Source organism: Anolis carolinensis, chromosome 2, assembly GCF_035594765.1.
Source record: "Anolis carolinensis isolate JA03-04 chromosome 2, rAnoCar3.1.pri, whole genome shotgun sequence".
Classification (NCBI taxonomy): Eukaryota; Metazoa; Chordata; class Lepidosauria; order Squamata; family Dactyloidae; genus Anolis; species Anolis carolinensis.
In genome coordinates this window covers 108,741,532-108,767,257 of record NC_085842.1, presented here as the reverse complement: position 1 = coordinate 108,767,257, position 25,726 = coordinate 108,741,532, and the positions used below count along the sequence as shown (strand labels likewise).

The 25,726-nt window shown below is 42.5% G+C and overlaps 1 protein-coding gene and 1 long non-coding RNA gene across 2 annotated transcripts in view; one reads left to right on the top strand and one right to left on the bottom strand.

The window, feature by feature from the left end:
* Positions 1-25,723, bottom strand: part of slc22a4 (solute carrier family 22 member 4) — a 75,610-nt gene extending 49,887 nt beyond the window's left edge. The window contains exon 1 of the mRNA XM_003217390.4: positions 25,165-25,723. Coding sequence (XP_003217438.2) covers positions 25,165-25,554 — 390 coding nt within the window. The 5' untranslated portion in view covers positions 25,555-25,723. The remainder of the gene's footprint in view (positions 1-25,164) is intronic.
* Positions 24,598-25,726, top strand: part of LOC103277872 (uncharacterized) — a 35,567-nt gene continuing 34,438 nt past the window's right edge. The window contains exon 1 of the long non-coding RNA XR_505728.3: positions 24,598-25,064. This is a non-coding gene — a long non-coding RNA (uncharacterized LOC103277872). The remainder of the gene's footprint in view (positions 25,065-25,726) is intronic.

Below are 25,726 nucleotides of genomic sequence, written 5' to 3'. Positions count from 1 at the left end.
AATGGAGTTCAAGCTTCTACAAAAGAAACGCCGTTCTTTGCAAACTACGGCTTCCATCCACGTTTCTTCCCCCCTGTCATTGAAACTTCAGAGGTTCCCGCAGCAGAGGATTGGCTGCAGGAACTCACAGCGGTGCAACAACTTTTGCTCCAGCAACTGGAACAAGCCAAGGAGGACTATAAACGCCACGCTGACAAACATCGCCAGCCGGGCCCCGAAATCAAGGTAGGAGATCGGGTTTTCCTGTCCACTCGCTTTCTGCCCTCCCACCGCCCTTGCCGGAAGTTAGATGCCCGTTTCATTGGTCCCTATCCAGTGGTGGCGCAATTAAACCCCGTGACTTTCAAACTCCAACTTCCGCGTTCAATGCGCATTCACCCCGTGTTTCACCGTTCCCTGCTCCTTCCGGCGGATGGTGTGCGACCTGATACAGACCAACCGGCCCCCCCTCCTGTTTTGATGAATGGGGAGGAGGAGTTCGAGGTTGAGGACATTTTGGATTCTCGCTTTCACCGCCGCCGCCTACAATATCTCATTGACTGGGTGGGTTTTGGCCCTGAGGAACGCTCTTGGGAAGACGCCTCCACAGTCCATGCTCCTGATCTAACCCGTCGCTTTCATCAGACCTATCCCACCAAACCACGACCTCGCGCCTCGGGGAGAGGGCCCCAGTTTGGGAGGGGCCTTGAGGAGGGGGATAGTGTGATGACCCATGGGCCTTGTAGTCCTGCTCAGGACATTGTAATTCCTGATGAAGATGAAAACTTGGGTTTTTTACCTTCCCAGTCTGAACTGGATTCCTCTCAGCCAGATCTTTCCCAGGCAGATCTGGGAACCTTGCACCTGCAAGAAAGTTGTCTCCCAGAAGTATGTCAAACAAGCCCAGAGCCTACTTCTCCCGTATTCTTGCGCCGGGAGTTTTGTAAACAACAGAGAAGTTTGGATTCAGCTTCGCGCAGGAGTGCGAGGATTGCAGCTAAGAATGTGGCCAATTAAGACTGCTTCTCGTGAGAATCTTTGGGGAGTCTCACATCTGGTCTCAGAGTTAGCTTTCGGTTCTGATTCCCAGAGAACTGCTTCGGCGGGAAAGCTAGACTCTATTTAGGTGTTTTACCCGCGTAGTAACTTCGCGGAGTCAATTCGTCAGCCTACGGAGCGAGTTGTGTCTGGACAGCGCGCTCCGGTTCAAGCCTCGCTCCTGCTCAAGCCTTGCCTTGCTATCCAGCCTTCGCCTTGCTTCCCAGCCTTTGTTTATCTACGGACTTTGCCTTGTTTCCCAGGATCAATCCTTGCCTTGTTCCACGGATTTATCAAGTTATTCCACGGACCTTGTTCTTGTTCTTAGTTACCTTGTTCCACGTTCAAGCCTTGTTTTAAGTATCAAGTTATTTCCTAGCCTCGCTCAAGTTTCATGGACTAAAGGACCTTGTCATCTCCCCTCACTTTGCTTGGCAAAGTGAGTGTTTCGGTTATTGGATTACAACTTTGGACCTTAATATTTCTTATTGGACATTGCTTTTTTGGACTAATTCTGACCTTTCCTGAAAGGTCTAATTCTGGACTATTTTCTACACTTGTTTTTATTAACCTTATATATTCCTACAATAAAGATATTAGATAGATTCTGGCCTCTGTGTATGGTTATTGGTGCTCTGCAGCCTGGGTCGTGACACCGCATCATATAGCGCCGTCACCCAAGTGGCCGCAGGCCCATCTAGGAGACTGTAGATCCACGCCACTTTGACATCTTCTTGGGGAAACTCGGCTTGGCGGGCTTCTAAGTACGCCTGGCACTGGCGACGGAAAACATGAACCTTGGAGGCTTCTCCAGAAAACTTGGTTGGTAGCGCTAGGGCAGGGAGACGGGCTCCGCGTTCCTTCAAGCCCAGTATTTCTCCCTCCTGCGTTCGGAGTGTGTCCCGGATTCGATTGAATTCATCTTGGGAAATGGTGTAACTGGGTGGTTGAGCCTCCGCTCCGGTTCCTGTAGACATTCTGGCCTTAGGTTGTTTGGTGCTTAAGGTGGCGGAGTCAAACTGTCAGGACCCTGGCTGCAGAGCACCAATAACCTTACACAGAGGCCAGTCTCTATCTAACATCTTTATTAAAGAAATATATAAAATCAATAAAAACAAGTGAAGAATATAGTTCAGAAGCAGACCTTTCAGATGAGGTCAAATATAGTCCAGAAATGTATTGTCCAATATAAGATATTAGAGTTCAAAGTTTTAATCCACTTGACCGAAACACACACTTTGCCAAGCAATAGTGTGGGGAAATAACAGAGTCTTAGAGTCCAATGAAGCTTGACAACAAGGCTGGAAATAGACTAGATTCTTGGCTAGATTCGTGACTGGAGACAAGACGAACATGAAGCATGAACAGAGTCCGTGGTAAAACCGTGAGACAGGGCAAGGCTTGAAGTTTGATCCGGGAAGCAAGGGACTGGGATTACGAAGTCCACACACGATCTCTCTCCTCAAGCTGATCAATTGACTCCGCAAAGAAACCCTCGCGCCAAACACCTATATTGGGTCTCGTTTCCCGCCAACAGAACTCTTTCCCTAGAGAACGAGAAGCAAAACCCAACTCTGTCCAGATGTGTGACTCCTTAGAATTTCCCAAGGGAAGCAGGCCTAATCAGCTTGATGTTTGGCAGCTAAGCGTAAACTCCTCCGTTGGGCCTCTCTGACTCCCCTTTCTCTGGAATAAGAGTCTTTTCTGGGAAACGGTGGGGAGTTCTGCCCAAGGCCTGTTTGGCTGAATTCTTGAGGGCAAACATCAACATCCTGCAGGTGAAGAGACTCCGGCTCTTGCTGAACCGGCGAAAACCCCATGTTTTCCTCTTCGTCTGCCACAATAGTACTAGGAACAGGACTACAAGGCCCATGAGTCCTCACATGTGCACACATGTACAAGGACAGTCCAAATTTGTGAACTTTTGTATTTTTTCTGTATCTTTCTTAGTAATGATGCACTACTACTAGTGCAATGTAATCATTCATTGTGACTCGTCGGTTGAAAATCAATGATATGAGAAATTAATTTGATTATATCTCTGGCATGTGTCTCGCATTTACCTTGTAAGCTGATTAAGCTTAATGATGAGGCTCTACAAGTTTAAAAGAAACTGAGCTCCTTTATCATTGTGGATGTGCTTCTGCATACGGAGTATATAGGCATCTTCTAAAGATAAAATCAATACTCCAGAACTCTAGGCCAAGTAGGCTTCAGATAAAAGCAAAAAACAAAACAGAGAAATTCCAACAGCCAGATCTACTCCCACAGAACTTGGTTACAACTTGTATGAGCCCTGGAGAATGCATGCAGCTGAAAAACACCAGCAAAGATCAAAATATTTGTAGCGAGGTAGAAATTAACCCTGAACCATAAGGAAGGCTGAGCGAAGGAAGATAGATGCTTCTGAACTTTGGTGCTGGAGGAAAATCCTGAGAGTGCCTTGGACCGCAAGAAGATCCAACCAGTCCATCTTCCAGTAAATAATGCCCGGTTTCTCACTGGAGGGAAGGATACTAGAGGCAAAGATGAAGTATTTTGGCCACATCATGAGAAGACAGGAAAGCTTGGAAAAGATCATGATGCTGGGGAAAATGGAAGGAAAAAGGAAGAGGGGCCGACCAAGGGCAAGATGGATGGACGGTATCCTTGAAGTGACTGGCTTGACCTTGGAGGAACTGGGGGCAGCGACAGCCGACAGGGAGCTCTGGTGTGGACTGGTCCATGAGGTCATGAAGAGTTGGAAACGACTGTGTGATTGAGCAGAGAGAAATTAACCACTCATTTCTATTTTGTTCTGCTCAAATTGCAAGCAGATATTTCACTCCAAGATCTGGTAATAGGACAAATATGGAATCCTCTGTTTCCCCTATAATCCAAATGCAGGTTCATCTGTATGCAGATGACACCCAACTCTATTACTCATTTCCACCAAAAGCCAAGGAAGCCCCTCAGACCTAAACCGTTGCTTGGCAGCTGTAATTGACTGGATGAGGACAAACAAATTGAAATTGAATCCAGACAAGACAGAAGTCATCCTAGTCAGTCATAAGGCCGATCAGGTTATAGGGTGGCAACCTGTGTTGGATGGGATCACACTCCCCCTGAAGACACAAGTTCGCAGTCTGGGGGTCCTTCTGGACTCATCACTAAGCCTGGAGGCCCAGATGTCGGCGGTGGCCAGGAGGGCCTTTGCACAATTAAAAATTGTGTGCCAGCTGCGCCCGTACCTTGAGAAGCTGGACCTGGCCATGGTAGTCCATGCCTTGGTTACATCTCATATAGAATACTGTAATGGACTCTACGTGGGGCTGCCCTTGACGAGTGCCCGGAAACTTCAATTAGTTCAAAGAACTGAAGCCAGGTTACTTACAGGTGCTGGACCCAGAGAGCGGTCAATCCCTCTGTTACAGTACCTGCACTGGTTGCCAATTCATTTCCGAGCCCAATTCAAGGTGCTGGGTTTGACTTTTAAATCCCTAAACGGTTCAGGTCCAAATTACTTATCTAACCGCATCTCCTCATACCAACCAGCCTGCTATTTAAGATCACCAGGGGAGGTCCTACACTCACTTCCACCACTGTCACAAATGTGACTGACATCAAAAAGAGAGAGGGCATTTTTGGCGGCTGCTCCTACCCTATGGAACATGCTCTCAAAAGAAATTAAAACAGCTCCCGCCCTTGTCTTGATTAAGAACCAACTAAAAACCTTTCTGTTTAAACAGGCATTTAGTGAAGAAAATTAATCAGGATTGAAAAGAACATATGTTATGGACTGGAATAGAGTGCAATATATATCTCAATATGCCACATGAACTTGAATGTATACTGTAGTTGTTTTTCTTGATCTGTTTATTCTATTATGCATATATTTTTATTGTGATGTACTCTGATTATTGTTTATGTGATTTTAATATATTGTAAGCTGCTTTGGGTCCCATGAGGGAGAAACACGGGATATAAATAAAGATGTATTATTATTATATTATTATTCTTAGGAGTAAATATCTCTCACTTACTGATGTATCACCCCCATTCTTAACTAGGAGTCATTTGTAAGTCGGATGTTTGTAACTTGGGGCTGCCTGTATATATAAATGCAATGTTTCTGAATAAAAAAGTATTTACTGAAACCTTTAAACTGCCCTTCTTTTTGTGGTGTAAGGACTTTCTCCAACTTGTTTTCATAATACTGTACATCTACCCCAATAATATTGTAAGTACTTATGGCATTCCTCTCACACTCCTATGTCCAAACTGGGATTTCAACTCTGGTCTCCAGTGCTCAAACCACTACATACCTCATGCTGGCTCTCTATTTGTCCATGTTACAATATAAAATTATAGTAATACAGTAGAGTCTCGCTTATCCAACGTAAACGGGCCGGGAGAACGTTGGATAAGCGAATATGTTGGATAATAAGGAGAGATTAAGGAAAAGCCTATTAAACATCAAATTAGGTTATGATTTTTCAAATTAAGCACCAAAACATCATATTATACAACACATTTGGCAGAAAAAGTAGTTCAATACACAGTAATGCTATGCAGTAATTACTGTATTTACAAATTTAGCACCAAAATATCATGATGTTTTGAAAACATTGACTACAAAAATGTGTTGGATAATCCAGAACGTTGGATAAGTGAGTGTTGGATAAGTGAGACTCTACTGTATCTACCATCTGTAACTTGGGTCAAGATTCAGAGACCTGGATGTTTTAAATGGCCTGCCAGGAAATGGCCTCCCAATATATCATAAAAGTTTCTGCTTGCTTACCGTATTCTTTTTTTCAGCAAAAACATTTTCAATAAATATGTTTTCAGCAGGTCCAATATTCATACAATTTTAAATTGTATGGTTCACAAAAAATAGCTACAGGAGCATCACCTGACACTACTATTCTACACAAATAAACCACAGCAGAAAGGCAAAGATTGCTCATTTCTACTTCCTTATTCTTTCACTTTTATATATTTCTACGTTCCTTTGTAATTTCTCAAAGTGGAATTTATTAATGTCATTGCTAACTAAGCCATCCCACATTGTGAACAAAAATGACTTGTCACAGCAAACTTTAGTTTTCAACCCAATTTTCCCGACACTGAGAGTGTTCCTTAAGTGTCACATGACACTAGCATTTCCAAAATTTGCCAGATGGTTGGAAGAGATGCCTGGTGTTGTCTGAAATGGGCGTGTGAGAATCTGAAGCATACAGCATTGCAGTTAAAAACAAAACAAAAAATGAATATAGTTTCTTATTTACAAATAATATTTATCAAGTGTAAGCATGCAGGGTTTTTTGATAAACAGTGCCTCAAGAGAAGCCTGACAATAAAACTAGGCCATTTTAGTTCTTCTGATCAGAGCAACATTTGACAAAGATATTGATGGTGGTAAATACTTTCAAACATGAGCTACAATAATTATGAAGTGAAGCACCTACTTACACGCCAATTTTGAAAAGAAAACATGAATGGAGGTAAAAGTTGTTATTTCACTGCCTACAAAAATTGAGTAATATTAGAGGGCAAATGAGAAATAGTTCTCCTGGCCTCAAGTCATCCACCTAAACAGTCCAATGGAAATTTGATTATTCTGGCGTTAAGTATTTATCTAATTAATACTGCAAGATAGATGAAAGAATCTCTAGCACAAATAATGTCAATGGGATGCAACTTTCTGTAAAATATAACACAGTGTTGTAACAGAGCAAAATAAACAATATCTTTTGCATATTTTATACCACTTTGAGTCACCAAATGTAACTGATTTTTAAAAAAAATATACTTCTGGAAATCTTTTATTTTCCATAAAATAACATTTATATGTTATTTTTATCTCTTTAATAAAAAGGCAAAGGATAATCTAGGCCAGTCATGATAAAAAAAACATTGCTTCTGACTAAGAAAGAATATTCAGCTGTTTTGATCAACTTGCTCTGGGTGCGAACTTAAATGTTACAATTTGTGCACAAGCTGGATTCAATTACAGTTGGCCCTCTACATTTGCAAGTTTTGATTCTGCAGATTTTGTTTATGATTTTGATTAAAATGTTATCTCTGAGAATGTCTTGGTCCTCCAATGTGACTCGAGAGGAAGCGCAGGCAAACTTTGGCTCTCCGGGTGTTTTGAACTTCAACTCCCACAATTCCAAGTTGAAGTCCAAAATACCTTGGAGGGCCGATGTTTGCCCCTGACTGCTCTAGAGTCAATCTTCCACTGGGGACTTAGAGATTCCTATAGAGAATGGAATCTCTAGATCCTCCAGTGTGATTCTATGTTCATCTTCTGGCAGAAGGTGATCACATAGTTATTATGAAGAACCTAGAGATTCATAGAGAGGTGTTCTCTCAAGTTAAAACAGTAGCAATTATTTTTATTTGCAATTTTTCACTTTCTGGAGATTCTGTACCCCTAACACCCTGTACATGTTAGGGGCAAAGAATGTACACCAATCTGCACAGCATTTTAAACAATCAATCAGACTTTGCATTTTTTACATTCCTTAATTTAAAAACAACTCAAAATGTGTCATGAAACAAAGCAAAGTACATATTTTTGCACCAGAGACTTTGACTAAATCTAGTGATTAGACTGGGAGCCCCGGTGGCAAATTGTGTTAAAGCACTGAGCTGCTGAACTTGCAGACCGAAAGGTCCCAGGTTCAAATCCCGGGAGCGGAATAAGCACCTGCTGTTAGCCCCAGCTCCTGCCAACCTAGCAGTTCGAAAACATGCAAATGTGAGTAGATCAATAGGTACCACTCCGGCAGGAAGGTAACAGCGCTCCATGCAGTCATGCCGGCTACATGACCTGGAGATGTCTATGGACAACGCTGGCTCTTCGGCTTAGAAATGGAGATGAGCACCAACCCCCAGAGTCGGTCACGACTGGACTTAACGTCAGGGGAAACCTTTACTTACAAATGACTCACAGTTAAGAATGGAGGTCAGAGAACAGAAAATGAGAAATCTACCTCTTGGAAGGGAAAATTCACTTCTCAAAAAATTATCATGGGAAAAGGTGTCTCAACTGAAGCTCTACCACCAACCTTTATTTCTACAACAAGCCAATTTTTTCAAAATCACAGGGACAAAAAGTGAGGCTGGGCAACTTGGAAGGCGCTGAACAGGTAATTCTCAGAGCTCGAAATGCTTGTCTGTTCTTAAGGTGAAAAGCACATGTCTGCATTTTAGATGGATTAGAGATCAGCTGGGTTTCCCTGTAATAGGCAGTAAGAGCACCTAAAGCTTCCGAGAACTTCTGACATTTTAAAGCTCCCTGCTTGGGTGGTGATGGCACAATCATCAGCATAGGTGAAACTCTCTGTCCCTTCTGGCAGTGGCTGATTATTTGTGTAAATGTTAAACATGGATGGAGCAAGCACGCTGATAGATATCTAGAGCAAACATCATACAACACTCAAGTATGTCTAAATCTGAATTAAATATTCTAAATAGACTATCTACTATGCCTGATTTTATTTGGAAGCCTGCAGATAAAGGAGGGGCTATAGTACTATTAAATTTATCAGACTATATCACAGAAGTCAATAAACACTTGACAGATCGCTCCTTCTATAAACCAATACCATCAAACCCCACTAATGAAATTAGATCATTGATCAAAATAGTATGTACTGAAGGACTAGCGATGAACTATATCACAATACAGACTTTGGATTTTTTACATAACCAATATCCCAAAATTCCTGTCTTTTATATTTTACAAAAAAAAACCACAAAGGCATTATACCCCCTCCAGGCCGACCTATTGTATCATTACGGTCTTTGCCTGGTTTCAAGATGGCTATGAATTGCTTTCCTCCAGATTTTGGGAATCTGACAGGATGCAATACAGTTGTTCATCAGCTTCAGCAGCCAGCACCTTGCTTTTGGGCTAAAGTTCTTAATTTTTTCCATCTGTAGGTCATCCAGGCCAGCTGCTTTGCCATTTTTACATTCATTGAGGGCCATGCCCAATTCAGCAGATGTAAAAGGTTCGTGAAAGCTGTTGTTCTCATTATCTGGTTGTCTGACTATTGGTTTCCTTCCTACTTTGGTGGAAAGGTTGTGTTTTCTATTCTTCAGAATTTGATGTGCTATCTGATCTGTCTTTATGTTGGTATGGGTATTAGTTTGTGAGGGATCATTCCTCAACCGTCTTAACAGCCTCCATGCCTTCCGACTGCTCCTGTCAGTGTCGACTTCTGTTATCAGCTTCATCCACTGTTTTTTCTTGGCTTCAGAGATGGAGTACAGAATGCTCTGTGCTGCATGAAGCATTTGTTCACTACATGGGTCTTCATTGTGGAGCTTGTAATAGTCTTCCAACAAGGCAACTGTATCAGGGGTAATGCCCTGAAGGTAGTCTGTTCTGCAGCCCCTTAGTATCGAAGCCTATGAGCAAGTTTTTACTATTTTGATAAAGCGCTCATATTCCTCAGGGATTGGGGCGACCAATATCTTGTCATCTAACATATCTGAGAATTTAGACCAATTTGCTTTTCTGAAGTCGAATCTTCATTTAAACTGAACTTCCTGATGCCTTATAGTTGGGAACAATTGGCATACTATTGGCCAATGCTGTGTGTTTGGTATTGGTGGTCCCACTGATTTAGTGGATTGCTGCACAACATGCCCGGCCCTAAGTAATTTTGCCTAGTAGCCCCCCCCCCCCCCGAAATTGTGCCCCCCTCCCCACATACCGGCAGTGGTGGCGGCAGCAGCAGCTGCGGCGGCTGAGAAGGCCTAGCTCTTCTTGTGAGGCCTGGTGAGATCTCGTGAGTTCTCTCCAGGCCTCACGAGAAGAGCTAGGCCTTCCTGGAGGCCTTCTTCCTTCTGCGGGGCTTCTATCACTCGTGCAGACGCGTGGCTGGCGTGTCCGTGCGAGCGATTGAAGCCCCGCACCAACGGCGGCAGCAGCACCTCTAAAAACATCAGCAGCGCTATAATTACTCAGGGGCACTGTCAAGGCCTCGACAGTGCCCCCCTTCGACGTGCGCCCCAAGCGGCGGCTTCAGCCACTTCAACGTTGGACCGCCCCTGCTGCACAATGCTATCACTGGTGGTGGACTGGGTTATATCCTCAGTGCCATCTCTCACTGTTCTAGGATGATGAAAGCCTACTATCATGAATAAGCGATAGTTTATGCAGTTCAGCCCAGGAAAGGACAGCCTCTCCATTTTTTTCCTCCTGAGCATAGCCCCATATGTGGCTATGGCTGTTTAAGTTTTCAGTTACTACTGTTCTTTGGTGCCCATCAAAATTTTCAGGAGAGGAAAAACAAAACTCTTCATTTGGGGGCTTGTACATAGAGGTAATCATGATGCTATTAAGCTCTATTGTTATAACCTCCATATTGTTTTCTTCAGTGTTATGGGCACTGCTTACTTGAAGGCCTGGTTTTACAAAGACAGTGCTTCCATACTGTGCATGTGGTCTTTCTGTCACTAAGATCATTCCTGGTACTTTTGGTCATTTCTGTTGTTTATCCTTGTGTGTTTCTTGGACACACAGCACGTCACATTTCTTATCTCGGCACAGTTCACAAAGCAGCTGTGTTTTGGCAGCTGACATGCCTTCAATGTTAATTGAGATTATTGTCATAGCTGGTCCTGAAAAGGCATTGGTTTGTTTGCATGTTGCAAGTTACTTCTGGTTGTGAGAGAATCACACGCCCAGATGTGTCATGATCCTGAGAGGAGGCTTCTCTCATGTCCCCCAGGACTTCCTAACAGATGGTTAGGAAGTCCCAGGTACTTTCTACCAGTCCCAGGAACTTCCTAACAGAGTCCCAAGCACTTCCTAACAGACGATTAATAATACTGGCTACCAAAATTTACCATGCAACTGTTTCATCTTTCCTTCATCAAACAAATCCCCTAGGGAAGGGAAAGCCACAGGAAAAGCAGAGGAAAAGCAAATGGAAGACAACAACATCTGGAGTCCTTCCTCTTTCCTTGCATGTTTGGCAAATGAGGTCAGAGCAATTGCACAATAAAAGACTCACTTGAAAACATCTCTAGGGGCCCTTCCAGACAGACCCTATATTGCAGGACCTGATCCCTGGTTTTCTGCTTTAAACTGGATTATATGAGTTCATAATGCCAGATAATCTGGGATAAACAGAAAACCTAGGATCAGATCCTGGGATATAGGGCCTGTCTGGAATGTTGAAGATATAACAAACTTCACTCTGGGACACTCCTATTCTACAGTGTGATTTGTTAATTTAAGTAGTTGATTTGCACAGGCTCTTGCCCTGACTGAGCTCCTTCGATGATGTGATAGCCGAGAGCCGGAAAAAACAATTCCCAGATACGTGAAGGTGCAAATTTGCTCTATTGGTTCACCATCCAGGGACCATCTATGTCTGTTATGTCGTTTGCCAAATACCATTATTTTTGACTTTGCTTTATTAATAGGGTGTTATGACAATAAGAATTAAATCTCCTCAGCAGCCTACGTAGCCCAACTTGTGAATATGATAATAAAATCATATCATCAGCATGTAGTAGGATGTTAAAGTGTATTTTGCACACCTTAGGCATATGTACCTCTGGGTCCTTCAGCTGTTTGGGGAGATCATTTACGTATAAGCTAAATAACAGTGGTGCTGATATGCACCCTTGTCTGACCCCTTTGTATGTTTCTACACTGTCATGGCTCCTTGCATCCCAAATTGCACTTTCAGGAAGGTGTTTGTGTAAAGTGCTTTGATTAGTGCCAGCAGTCTGGGTTCCATATTGAGATCAGTTAATTTCTTACATAACATCTCTCTGTTTACAGTATCAAATGCTGTGCGAAGATTTATAAAGGCAGCATACAGTTGTTTCCCTCTGCTGACATATTTTGCAATTGTATGATTTAAAACAAAGCAATTGTCAATGATTGATCTACTCTGCCTGAAGCCAGCCTGTTCTTCAACGAGGATATGTTTGTCTTTTTCCCAGCACTCAGCCCTGTTCAGGAGATATCTGGCATATATCTTGGCCACAATATCAATTAAGCTAATTGGCCTGTAGGAACCAGGGTCTTTTTTGTTCCCTTTTTTGTAAACAGGGACAACTATTGCCATCTTCCATCCAACTGGAATCTGGCAGATGTTATTTATGTGTGTAAATAAGCCTGCTAATGGGGGGGGGGGGACCAATCCAGATGTGTTTTAAACAGCTCAGCAGGTAAGTAATCTTCCCCTGGGGCTTTATTGGTCTTCAAGTTGTTTATGATACATCTGATCTCATCTTCTGTTACTGGTGGCCAGAGGGGTAGAGCTTTTATTGATAAATCTTTACCTGGTGACTGTGTCTCTGTAGGTTCTGTGGAGGCAAACAAGTGGTAGCAGTAATTTTCCCAGTCCTCTGCAGGGATAGGTATATCAAATGCAAATTTCCTTTCCTTCAAAATTCCAGCAGTGTGCCAAAAGATAGCCGAGTTATGACTCTTAGCTGAGCACTCAAGCCCTGACCAGATCAAGACTGTACGATTTTTCTTTTTTGTTTTTATAAGTTTCTTGTAGTCTTGTCTCAGGGTTAACATTTCGACTTGCAGGTGTACGGGATGTTGTCCCCGCGCACGTCTCATTGCCAACCTCAGCTTTGTTCTCTGAAGTTGGCATTCTTTGTCAAACCAGGGTGCTCTGCTCAAGTAAGGACCTTTAGGGGATGATTTTGTAACAAGATGTTCCTTTAAACTACCACAGATATTTGTAAATGTGTTAGAGACTGTCTGCCAATCTGCTGAGTGTGAGTTCTTTTTTAAACACCGTGTGTGTGTGTGTGTGTATTCTATGAGGCTAAAGAAGTAAATAACATGTGTCTTAGATTGAATTGTTGTGAAGAATAGAGAGTGAAGCAGAAACATATACAGTAGAGTTCCGGTTAACCGACTTCCGGTTATCTGACCGTCTGTATTATCCGGCAGCAATGCGCACGGGGTTCCCCTAAACCTAGTGCTAGCAGTAGGGAAGAGCCCCATCCTTCTGATGAGCACTCGTCCCTTGGGAGGCGCCCTGTTTGCGTTGCTAGGCAACCCTAAACCGGCTTGCTGGGAGGGATAGTACGGCCTCCCTATTATCCGTCAGTTCCGGTTATTCGACATTCGGCCCGCCCGTTTATGTCGAATAATCAGAACTCTACTGTTTATGTAAAGCTGCAGAGTGGAAACTGTGGTCTCTCTTTTTTGAACAACTGATATTTATTGGTCAATAGGATAATTTATACCCATAAACACAATACCAAGATATTTTGGCTTTCCAAGTACTGTATGTCTTTACATACCATACTTTTGGACCACCAGCTGGTTGACAGACTTGCATTGGTCAGGACATATTTACATCAAAATCTGGTACACATCTTAACATAGCAATAAGCAGAAAAATAACTACCATTGGGAAGGGTGGAGAGGGAAACCAGCCCCACTAGTCTTATTTTTAGTATACCAAGCCCTGGGGTTCAGGGGAAAATAAAGTACTGACTCATGAACTCTAATTTCCTGAGGATTTTCCAATGAAGAAAACCAACTGCTGATTTAAAAAAGAAAATAAAAGCACAGAGACCAACATGTTGCTTATGAAATATAGGAAAGTTTCAAAACTCTGGCGGAGTTGATAGGAAAATGTGGAAGGGCAATGGAAAATGGCAAAATGTGAAGAAAATGTGTTTAATTTTACAAGCACATTTTATTTGTACTTAATTTTTACAAGTACTGGAATCCTGAGACTGAAGTGGGTGCATATGCATGCATATTTGTTGTAGCATCTCATAAACAATCTTACCAGGACAGGTTCATGCAGTTTTTGAGAGAAATGAACAACCTTTCCCTCCAAAGAGCCACGTTCGCTCTAAATCAGCAGTTCCCAACCTTTTCAAGTCGCAAGCTCATTTTACAGAGGCAAAGTAACTCGCAACCCCGAGACAATAAAAAAAAGGCCAGAATCACTGCTCTAGCTGGAAATTCTGCATTGGGCAGTAGGGTGGATTCAATGGCTCATGAGGCTCGTTCCAACTCGGTGATTCTATAAATCAGTAGATGCAAGCATAGAATAATAGAGTTGGTCATCTAGCCCAACCTCCTGTCATGAAGGAAAAGTACAAAGTACCCCTGACAGATGGCCATCCATCCTCTGTTTAGAAACCTCCAAGGAGCTTCCACCACACTCAGAAACAGAGAGTTCCACTTTTGAACAGCTCTTATACTCAGGAAGTTCTTCCTAATGTTCTGATTGAATCTCCTTTCCTGTAATTTGAACCCATTGCTCTGAGTTCTAGTTTCCAGAGCAGCAGAAAACAAGACTGCTCCCTCTTCCTTATGGCATCCTTTCACATATTTATAAATGGCCATCATGTCTTTTCTCAACCTTCTCTTCTGCAGGCTAAACATACCCAGCTCTTTAAGATGCTCCTCATAGGGCATGATCTCCAGACCTTTGGTCATTTTAGTTGCCCTCCTCTGGACATCTTCCAGCTTGACAATATCTCTTTTAAACTGTGGTGCTCAGAATTAGACACAATATTCCAGATGAGGTCTAACCAAAGCTGAATAAAAAAGCACAATGACTTTCCTCAGTCTAGACACTATATTCCTTCTGATGCAGCCCAAAATCCCACTGTATTTTCCAGCTGCTGCATCATACTGTTGGCTCATGTTTAACTTGTCCACAGACTCCAAGATCTTTTTCACATTTACTGTTGTTGAACCAGGCATCACCCATTCTGTATCTTTGCATTTCATTTTTTTCCACCTAAGTGTAGTAACATTTTGTCTTTGTTGAAATTCATTTTGTCAGTTTTGGCTCAGTTCTCTAATCTCTTGAGGTCATTTTAAATTCTAATCCTGTCTTCTGAAGTATTGCTATCCCTCCTAATTAGGTGTTATCTGCAAACTTGATAAGCATGCTCTCATCCACCTGCAGGTGTTTTGGACTTCAGCTCCCACAGTTCCTGACAGGTGGTAAGCTGGCTGGGATTTCCGGAAGTTGTGGTCCAAAACACCTGGGCACCCAAAGGTTGGGAACCACTGTTCTAGAGGAAGGAAGGATTGAAGGGAGGGAGGCAGGGAGTGAGGCAAAGGAAGGTGGCCGGGGGGCGGGGGGGATGGGATGTGCCCCTTGGATTCTGTAGCATCATAGCACAGGACCCGCCTGCCTGGTGGTGGCAGGAGCACTTCTGCCTCCAAGGGACCCTTCATTCAGGCCCCCGCTATATGCCGAGACTTGGGGAGTGATTGAACCTCAAGGAAGGAGGAGGAGGAAAGCAGCATGGTGGCAGTACTGCACACCCTTGGAACAGGTGGAGGAGGAGGAGTAAAATACAGAGCCCCTCAGTTTGCCTTGCGGAGCCCCAAGGGCTCTGCGGAGCACACTTTAAGAACCTCGGGCTTAGAGGAAGCAGGAAGTGGTAAGTGTTTTAAAGAGAGCAACATAGCTTTTCACAATCCCCTACACCACTGTCGAAGAAATGCAAGTCAGCATTGAGCACTCAGTCCTGGGATTCTGGTTCAAGACTCTAGGGATGTGAGCTGGTATGTGCTTGTTTTCTCAAAAGTTTAAAACTGCAAAAATAAAGTTTAAAAGTGAGAGGCAACTGAAATGCCTTAAAAAAGATCTGTCTCATGAAATTGAAAACAATTAGACCTATTTCTCCTTTTTCCACGGGAAAGCTTTGGTTTATAAAGTCTTATGAAACATGATTAGTTGCTGTTATTCTAATACCATTGAAGTCAGTATCCCATGACTTAAATTGGATTAGAGTACATCCCAATGTATCATATTAGCCAGTTTTAGCCTTCAACTACAAAGCAGAGACAAAAGCTAACTCTAAAAAAATAAGAAAAAACATAAAAGGTTTAATTTTGGAAAGCATTGGCATTCTAGACAGTTACAAGATTAGTGTGCACTGTGTACTTAATCAAATTACACAAAGTGAGTGAACTCTGAAAGAAGATAAGTGGAGGTGGGATGAGACAGAGAAGTGTCCTACCTATGCAATTAATCTCGCCACTAGAAAAAAGCATAATGATATCAATGAATATTAGTTTTCCAACACCAATGGATGTACGAGTTTGCCTCAGATAGCAAAGTCGATGCACTTTATACCAGTGACAGAAACAACATAAAAAGAATAGGGATAAGTTCCTGATCCATAAAAGAAGAGCCATTCAGTATGTTTCAGCAATCACTGCATTCAAAATTAACAATGGGCATATGTGAAAAGATAGGTAAACCTTGCATACATAAACAAAAACATTCCAAACCTTCTAGAGATTGTACTTGAAAGCTTCCTCCAAACTCCATCCAGGAATTACATTTTTCCTGTCCCCAGTCTCCAAACTCCTTAGGATTTCCATTTTGGCACCAAACTTAGATTGATTTTTTTTGAAATGCTGAATCTAACTGGTGAGGTTGGCTTTTTTATCCAGTTTGTTGTTTACCCAGTAGGGATCCTCAGATGTTTTGGCCTTCAATTCCCAGAAATCCTAACAGTTGGCTGGGATTTCTGGGAGTTGTAGGCCAAAACACCTGGGGACCCACAGGTAGAGAACCACTGGAATAAGGTATTCTAGAGGTATCTGCTGTTTACTTTAAACTGTTGTAGGCATACACAACTACAGTAGGGTAAGCTGGAACAGAATCCCATTCTTTCCCAGCTGAACTTTTATTGTGTTGCATGCTGTGGCAACCTGCCATTGAAGATCTGTGTTTCTTCAGCCCTCCTTTACCATCTTCCCAGTTTATTTATTTATTTTGTGTCAAAAGCATTGTATAATAAATAAGTTTAAAAGTGATAAAATAAAGGAATCACAAACAACTAAATGGTTTTAGACCAAAAGTGGGCAACAGCAATCGCGTTGTCCGTAGCTTTAAACAACTCCTCCTCCGTGCATGAGGCAGGGCATTGTGGGCAAGCATATATATGAGGAGTTGTTTGTTCTGCTCCACAGTCACACAAGGTGGAGGATTCCTCCAGGTAGTGCCATCTTGCCAGGTTGTCTTTTGATCTGCCCACTCTGCTTCTCAGTCTGTTTAGGGACTTCCAAGTTGCCCATTCTTGGTTTGCCCCTGGAGGCAGAACCTCCACATCTTCCCAGTGTGGATGCTCCTAAAAAGCTGCCAGCGATGCAGAGTATGAAAAGAAAGGGGAAACTGACATATATAAAAATGAATTTCTTTGTCAGAGGTGTGCATCTACTGCTTGAGCACAGAATTGCACAGAATTGTGCCTGCCTACAACAGTTTAAGGTAGCTGCTTTGAGCCTCCTTTGTGGGCAGTACAAGGAGGCTATAAATAAACATAATAAAAATATTTTTTCGAATCTGAGACATTACATTCAGTGTCACAAAAGAAGTTCCCAGAAAATAAAAGATGTCTCTAGATATTGTATGAAAATCGTATCAGGCATTAACTGTATATTTGTAATGGTTAAAAAATATCCTAGCATTTAAGCAAGAAAACCCAAATATGACCATTAAGCAATTCCTAACATTCCAACCATTAACATGTATTAACTACAACTCATCATACTTAGTTAAGTAATATGACAGAGCTCATCAGCAGCGTTTACTGAATCAATTTTTAACCTCTCCTGGGAATAGTTAATTAAAAATCAAAGTCCAATCTTCATGAAACAATTACAGCACTATAAGCTTTGGCTACAACTCAATAATAACAAACATGATTTAACTAATATCACAACATGTGTAGACTTTGAGCAAAGCCGAAAAAACCAAAAACAAAGCTGAAAGTACTGCAATAAAGCAACAGGAGAGAGGTAATTTGTTCTGCAATAGTAAAAAAAAAGGGATGGAAGTAAATGATATTTTAATCACCTATCATGTGCTGTCATAAAGTCCTGGAAATATAAATGATAGCACTTCAGTCCAGTTGCATTTAAAATAGTGGACAGTCTCAAAGAAACTGCTAGCTAGTGCCTTGTAACAATTGTTAATAGTTAGTGTGGCATAATGGTTTCAATGCTGGACTAGCACTGGGAGACCCGAGTTTGAATCCTTGCTTGGTCATGCAAACCCACTGGGTGACCTTGGACATGTCACACTTAGCCTCAGAAGAAAGCTAATAATAATAATAACAACAACAACAACTTTATTGTTCTACCCCGCCTCCTTCTCCTCGAAGGGACTCGGGGCGGCTAACATGGGGCAAAGCCCAGATAAAAACAACAAACAAGATAAAACACATCAAAAGAAATACAGAGACAAAAGTAAAATTTTACACGTTAACATAATGAAATTAAAGTAATGACGATAATAAAACATGAGTTAAAATACCTGGATAGAGGTCAGAAAAATTAACTGGGTAAAGTGCACCGAGTGAGTGTTGTAAACATGAGGTTGGTAGCTAAAGTGCTACAATCAATGAGAGAATAACTTGGGATAGGATGGACCCTTTCTGAATATACCTTGCAAAGAAACCTCCACGTTAACTTACAGCAATCTTATTAATTGTATAGTATTTTCTGCACAAAATGGGACAAGATTTTCATGCCCCTGATGTGTTCTCTTTCTTATCTCCACTGGAAAACAAGTGTATACCCATGGTCAGCAAGTTTTACAAACACATTGCTTGTTCTCTGCTTTGCTAAAGATATGAAAGGGGGAGAAAGACCAGAACTGCAGTTCTTCTTTATCTCTCTTTTGACTCAGTCAAGAAGCAGGGACGGAGCCAAAGGACCACTTCCATGGTATCCTACATTTTCTTTTTCCTGATCTAACAAATTAAGCTAAATCTTCTAAGAACCATTTTAACTCTGTATAGCCATGCTATGGCAGAATGTTCTCTCTCTTTCCTCTGTTTGCATATATTCCTCTATAGCTATATAGTCTAAGAACACCCCCTTTCCCCCCAAAATTCAGAAAGATCAGAGGAGAAAAATAACTCCCCAAATCAAAGAGAAATTATATCTCTCTATTATGTGAATGGGATTGCTCTGGAGGTAGTCACAATAAATAAATCCTATTATTATTATTATGTTTATCTATACCCCGCTTTGTGGACTAAAGCCTCATGATTTGAAGGTTGGGTTGCTGACCTGAAAGCTGCCAGGTTCTAATCCCACCCGGGGAGAGTGCGGATGAGCTCCCTCTATCAGCTCCAGCTCCATGCAGGGACATGAGAGAAGCCTCCCACAAGGATGGTAAAAACATCAAAACCATCTGGGCGTCCCCTGGGCAACGTCCTTGCAGATGGCCAATTCTCTCACTCCAGAAGCGACTCAAGCTGCTCCTGACACGAAGAAAAAAAAAATCTCCCCAAAGGAGAGTCTGGCAATTCTCTCTAAAGTATTGGTATTTCTTGTACCAGTCCCCCCCCCCTAATTTTTCTTCTGGATCCTAATGCTGAAAAATGCAAAAGGCAGTTTCATTTACTTAATTAGCAATCTAGTCACTAGATTTTGCAGAAACAGAAGCTTCTGGGTGTGCATATTCACACTGTACCATTATAGGACTATGATTCCACTGTAACCGCCATGGTTCTGGGACTAGCAGGTTAGGGTGAGTCATTTAGAATTCTTAGCCGGGGAGCTCTAGTGCTTCGATAAATGACAACCCCTACGATTCCTTTGGACACTGCCATGGCAGTTAAAGGGGAATACAGCATATTTGTGAACAATTAACAAGCTCTAGGTCTTCACAGGCTGCTTGAAGATTACAGCAGCAATACAAATGGAGTACAACAAAAATAAATAAAACTATGGTTGGTTAGGACTATGATCCATAAAGAGAGAAAGGTTAGAATGGTGAAAAGTGATTTAAAACATGGGGCTTCCAAAGTAGGACCTAAACTTCCTAAATAGGATCACAGACAGAAGGAAACTGTGAACATTACTCTCTAAATCAAATGAATTTCCCACCAACATTATATTTGTTCTGTGTAGCATTCAATTCACAACTCAGAAGCAACTATTCTCTTAATACAACTTGATAAAAAGGGGAATAGGTAGGTTTGTAAGGTGTGACCTAAAAGCCACTTTAGAAATTTCAACATTTTGTCACTTGTATCATGTTAACTGTATACAAACAAATATATTTCTTACAAACTGTATTTACCCTAGGAAAAGATATATGGATTTGCTGGGGAGCGGGGGTTAGATAGCTGAGTCGGTTTCCAGCCTTGTAAAGCAAAAAATATGTACTAGGCTAACAAGAATTTTGGCAACTTTCTGAGGCTGGCAGAGAAAAGAACAAAAGCCAATGTGTATTTAATTTAGTAGAAAGCCAGTACCAACCCACAGTTCTCTATGCTGCAATGGAGAATTGTGTATTTATTTTGCATGTTGTTATTCTGCAAATGTGGGTTGTAATTCCTGCTTGGTGATAAGACTGTGAAAACAAAAAGTTTCTCACTTTAGAGGTGGAAAATTAGTACATACAATCCAATTGTCTTGAAAGTTCAGCCCAGGTTTTTTAAAGCTACTTTCTGTTTTGACAGCTGACAGAGAGTTCAGTCAGAATTGAGTTGAGAAGTTAGAAGAGTAGTTTTTGCCAAACAAAACACAATGAAATATATACACATGGGCTGGTTACCAGTGTCAGAAGAAACAGCAGATGTATAAGGAAAGGAAAAAAGGGTAAGTATTACTTACAGTTGGGATAATTGAGACATTTTGCTTGTGCTTTGGGAGGCTATTAAAAGGACTTGTGACAGCAACTGTTTCTCTTACCATATATTTAGAAACTGTCCTAAGTAATTTCTGAAAATCCCCAATTAACTAACACTATTTTAGCCTGTAAAACACCCCTTTAATAAATTCATATAGATAACTGTAGATAGTCTACATTGATTATACTGTATTCCTCCTAAGCCTAGAGTACCAAACCTCCAGGAAGCTTTAAATACCATATCTGGTATCAGAAAAAAACAAGTCAAAAGAATTCTTGTCTAAATCAGGAACTACGGTATTATAAATAGTTCCATGCACACAGATAAATGTAAAACACCAGAAAGACCATGAAAATCTTAGAAAGCATGCCCTGGAGTAGACAATGCACACAAATGTATAAATTGACCAAGCTTTTAGCATTATCTTTTATCTTCCTTTTGAAAATTTTATTCATCCCTATTGACACAAGCATTTAAATCAAAGCAAAACCTGAACAAAAAACTAGTGGCAAAATGATAGAAAACAATAGTGTAGCTTTGCCATGTTCAAATATTGACAAATGCCAAAACAATGCAAATGAAAGGATAGAAGATGCTATTGTAGTAATAATTTCTGTCATAATCCCTGATGGACAACAGACGGCTCCCAGCTAGCAAACCTAGACAGCTATTATCTGAACTAGCACAGCAGAATTGAAACAGGGAGTACTACTGTTGCCAAGGAACAAAATGGGGATAAGAGAGCATCTGTTCTATATTCAAAGATTTTATGTCCTGTAGACTTACATTCAATAGTGTAGTCATTTTGAACCACAGAAACTGCACAGCCCATGATTTCTCATTATAGTTTGCAGAGTACCAACTGTTTGTCCTGCTTAGATATTATGGCAAGGGGACATTTAATGCAAATAAGCAATCAGAGAGGCAATCAACATACATGAAGGAACAAATGAGGGAGGGGGGGAAACCAAAAAACAGAGTGCTGGACCCAAATGCCAAACTATGATATGGTTATAATGTTCATACAGCTTTTAATTGTAAGATCAAAACATCTAAATACCTATCTAAAATAAGCTCAATTCTTTAAATACTTGATACAACAGGAACAATTCATGTGTATGCATAAATAGGACTCTTTTAAAGAGGAATTCAAATTGTCCATTACAACTTCAGATTTTAAAGACAATCAATTGATGAAAATAAACTGTGTAAATCATTTGGATCATCCCTGCCAGATTCAAAACCACACATACTTGCATGTGCTTGTATTGTGATTTCTATGAATACATCATCAGATAAGCTAAAATATAATTCCCTCATGATTCCCTCTTTCACATACACAGCTTAAAAACCAAGCACATAATTTAAATGTTAAATGTATAACAAGATTAACATGTACTTTATAACTCTGACCCATTTTTACTTTGATTTTCAAATAAAGTGTCCAAACAAATACTGTATGGTTGCACTGAAACTACAATTAAAGTGATATAATGCTTTACACTGAGGCTTGATACTAGAACCTTCCTTTGTAGATGCTCATGTCTCATTATACACAATGGTGGAGTAAAGTGGGGTTTCTTATGTAAAATGACAAAGTTGAGGATTTTTTATTTTTAAAAAAACATTTTCAAGTTATGGATATGGATAGCCAACTGTATTCTTCACTGTTGGAGCTACAGCACAACCAGATACTAAGGGGTAAAGTTTATCTACCACAACAGAGTAAAAAGAAAGCTAGATTTCTCTACAAAAAGCCCATAGCTTGGGAACAGCCATAGAGGTTCTCTTAAATTATTTTTGCATGAAATCCTTGAACCAAGTGTTCCATATTAAAATATTTATAATAGTGGCTTTTTTTCTAAATTACTATCAAAAACTCAATTGGGGGGGGGGGGGGGGCTATGGCTTTTCAATGAATCCTCTCATTATCCAGCCTTTATAGTGTCAGCAGATCTGCCTCAGGACTACAGGCAGTTCCAAAGTTACAAACAAGATAGGTTCTGTAGGTTTGTTCTTAAGCTGAATATATTACTAAACTGGAACAGGTACAATTTTTAAGTTTTACTTTAGCCATAAATATAGTTTTGGATAGAATAGGGAAGGTCTAACACCCCATTCTTAACTAAGAGTTGTTTGTAAGTCAGATGTTTGTAACTTGAAGACTGCCTGCATTAACATGCACATTGAGAGTCCTTAGATAAGCCTAACATGGCATTCTAAGTGGTTTATCTATGCCTACTTCAAGTGCTACAGATTTCTAGCATGGCAAGTTTAAATGCAACATTCTGGTGGGCAATCGCAACAGCTATCTTGAGAAAATGTGAACAGCACAAACCAGGAAAACAGTAGTTGCGCCAAATATGAAGAGTTAAATCTATGTATGTTGCTGTTATGTGCCTTCAAGTTGTTTCTGCCCTAAGTTGATCCTGTCACAAGGTTTTCTGGAGCTGAGAGTGTGCAATTTACCCAGGATCACCCACTGGGCTTCCATGGCTGAGGGGTGAATCAAACCCTGGTCTTCAGAGGCATAGGTAGAGTAACATGCAAACCACTACACTATGCTTTAAAAGAACCAGATCAATGGCGTTAACAAAAGGATCAGCAAATCCCAATTCACTCTACTCTAGCTGGGCCTAATCTTCGGACTTAGCATACAGTACTAATACTCTAGAGCAGGCCTGGGCAAACTTGGACCCTCCAGGTGTTTTGGACTTCAACTCCCACAATTCGTAACAGCTGATAGGCTAGGTTGCTGTGAGCTTTTTGGGCTGTATGGCCATGTTCCAAAAGCATTCTCTCCTGATATTTCGCCCACCTCTATGGCAAGCATCCTCAGAGGTTGTGAGGTTTGTTGGAAACTAGGCAAGTAGGGTTTATATATCCAGGGTGGGAGAAAAAACTCTTGTCTGTTGGAGGCATGTGTGAATGTTGCAATTGGTCATCTTGATTAGCACTGAATAGCTTTGCAGCTTCAAAGCCTGGCTGCTTCCTGGCCCTCTAATCTGCTTTGCACAAACCCATGCCCAGCCCCCTCCAGTTGCTGATCTGTCCACCATATTCCTGGTTTCTGGTCACTGGGGTTTGCTTAGCTTCATTTTAATGGTGTTTTTATATTCTACTGTTTTGAATTGTTTAATTATTATTGTTGATTATGTTTTCAAATGTTTTTGTTGGTTAACTCTGTTGTTTACTGGGCTTGGTCTCGCTTGTAAAACGCCCTTAGTCCCTTTGGAGAGATGATGGTGGGATATAAAAAAGTTATTATTATTATTACTGGGATGTTGTGCATTTTCCAGGATGTATGGCTCTCCTGATGTTTCCCCCACATCTATGGCGGGCACCCTCAGAGGTTGTGAGGATGATACCTCACAAGCTCTGAGGATGCCTGCCATAGATGTGGGCGAAACATAAGGGGAGAATGCTTCTGAAACATGGCCTGACAGCCCGGAAAACTCACAGAAACCCAGTGATTCCTGCCATGAAAGCCTTCAACAACACATTATTATTATTATTATTATTATTATTATTATTATTATTGTTGTTGTTCCTGCCTGGTAGACTGTGAGGAATTGTGGTAGCTGAAGTCCAAAAGGAGGGCACAAATTTGCCCAGGCCTGCTTTAGAATCCCTAGGCCCAGGGAGCTAAGGAGGGTTAGCCCTGGTGAGTACCTGGATGGGAGACTGACTGAGTACTATGCTGACAGTCGGACTAAAAGGCAGGGACAGAGTATGCAAAGGAGAGAGAGTTCAAAGCATTCAGCAGCACTGGCCAAATGTCAATATCCTGAGTATGCCGTGCCATCGAGGTGTTGTGCCTGGAGGAAAGATAAGATACCACTGGCTGGCTCAGTCAACAAAGACATTCCCGTCCTTCCGGCAGAACGACGTTCACAGAAAAGTCCAGAGTGTACGGCGCGCTTGTCCCTTGAGGGCCGAACTGACTGACGCGCGCGTGGCTCTCGCGCGCATCCCTCCCGCTTCTCCTTTTCCTCCCAGGGAATGCCCGTTATTTATGTCCGCATTAGGAGGAGACCTATCACAATACTCAAGTGGCCTTTATATCCTTGTTGTTGTTGTTAGGGTCACCATTACAATACTATCACAATACGACTGGGGAAGGCGCGAGACAAAAGCCCATCCTTTCCCCACCTCCCCCCCCCGGCTGCCTTTGGTTTGCTCCACTCGGGGCAAAGAGCGGTAATCTCCTCGTTGCAATCCTTGGACCCAACCATAGCAGAAGAGAGGGAGAGAGGGCGGAGGCGTGACAGCTGCGCGGGTGGGGGTAGGGAGGGGGCATGTGCGCCGAGGGCCCCATCTGCCTGCCATGACGCAGCCCTTCCCTCCCTTATGGCGAGGGTCCCTTTAAGAGCAGCGCGTGAGCAGGAATGCCGGCAGGTGTGACGATGAGCCCCTTCAAGGTAAGGACTCCTATTGGCTACCAGTGTGCACGAGCCCCTCCTGTTTCTACCCTTAGCTACAGCGCGTGCGAGCACCTTCTTGCGTTCTCTCCCCGCTCACCTGGCTGACGATGGTGGCGAGGTAGGGCTCGGTGCTGTAGTCCCAGCCGTCGAGGCAGGGCTCCTGCTCGAGGGCGGCCAGGTCCACGTCTCCCGGGAGCAGCCCCTGGGCGGAGAGGTTGCTGAGGGCGCGGAGGCTGTAGCGCCGGCACCGCTGGGCCACCACCTTCCCGCCACGCTCCTCCAGCGGGACGCTCGCGTTGAGCCACGCCGCGCTCAGGTTGGCCCCCGCCGGGATGCGGCAGCGGTGCTCGGGGATGCCGGCCAGGAATACCGCCGACATGCCGTTGAAGCCGTTGGGGATGATGCTGGCGCTGAGCAGGAAGAAGACCAGCCGCTGGAAGGGGCCCCACTCGCCCAGGAAGGCGATGATCTCGTCGTAGTCCCGCATGGCTAGCTGGCTACCCGCTGCGTCCCAGCGTTAAGAGAAGAAACTAGCGGCGGCTCTCCTTGTTCCCGCCCGGCTGACTCCGTCACCTCCCTGGGGGCGGGGCCTCCCGAGCTGGCCCCGCCCCCTTCTCCACGCCCCGAAAGCCCCCTCCGCCTTGGCCTCCCTCCGCACC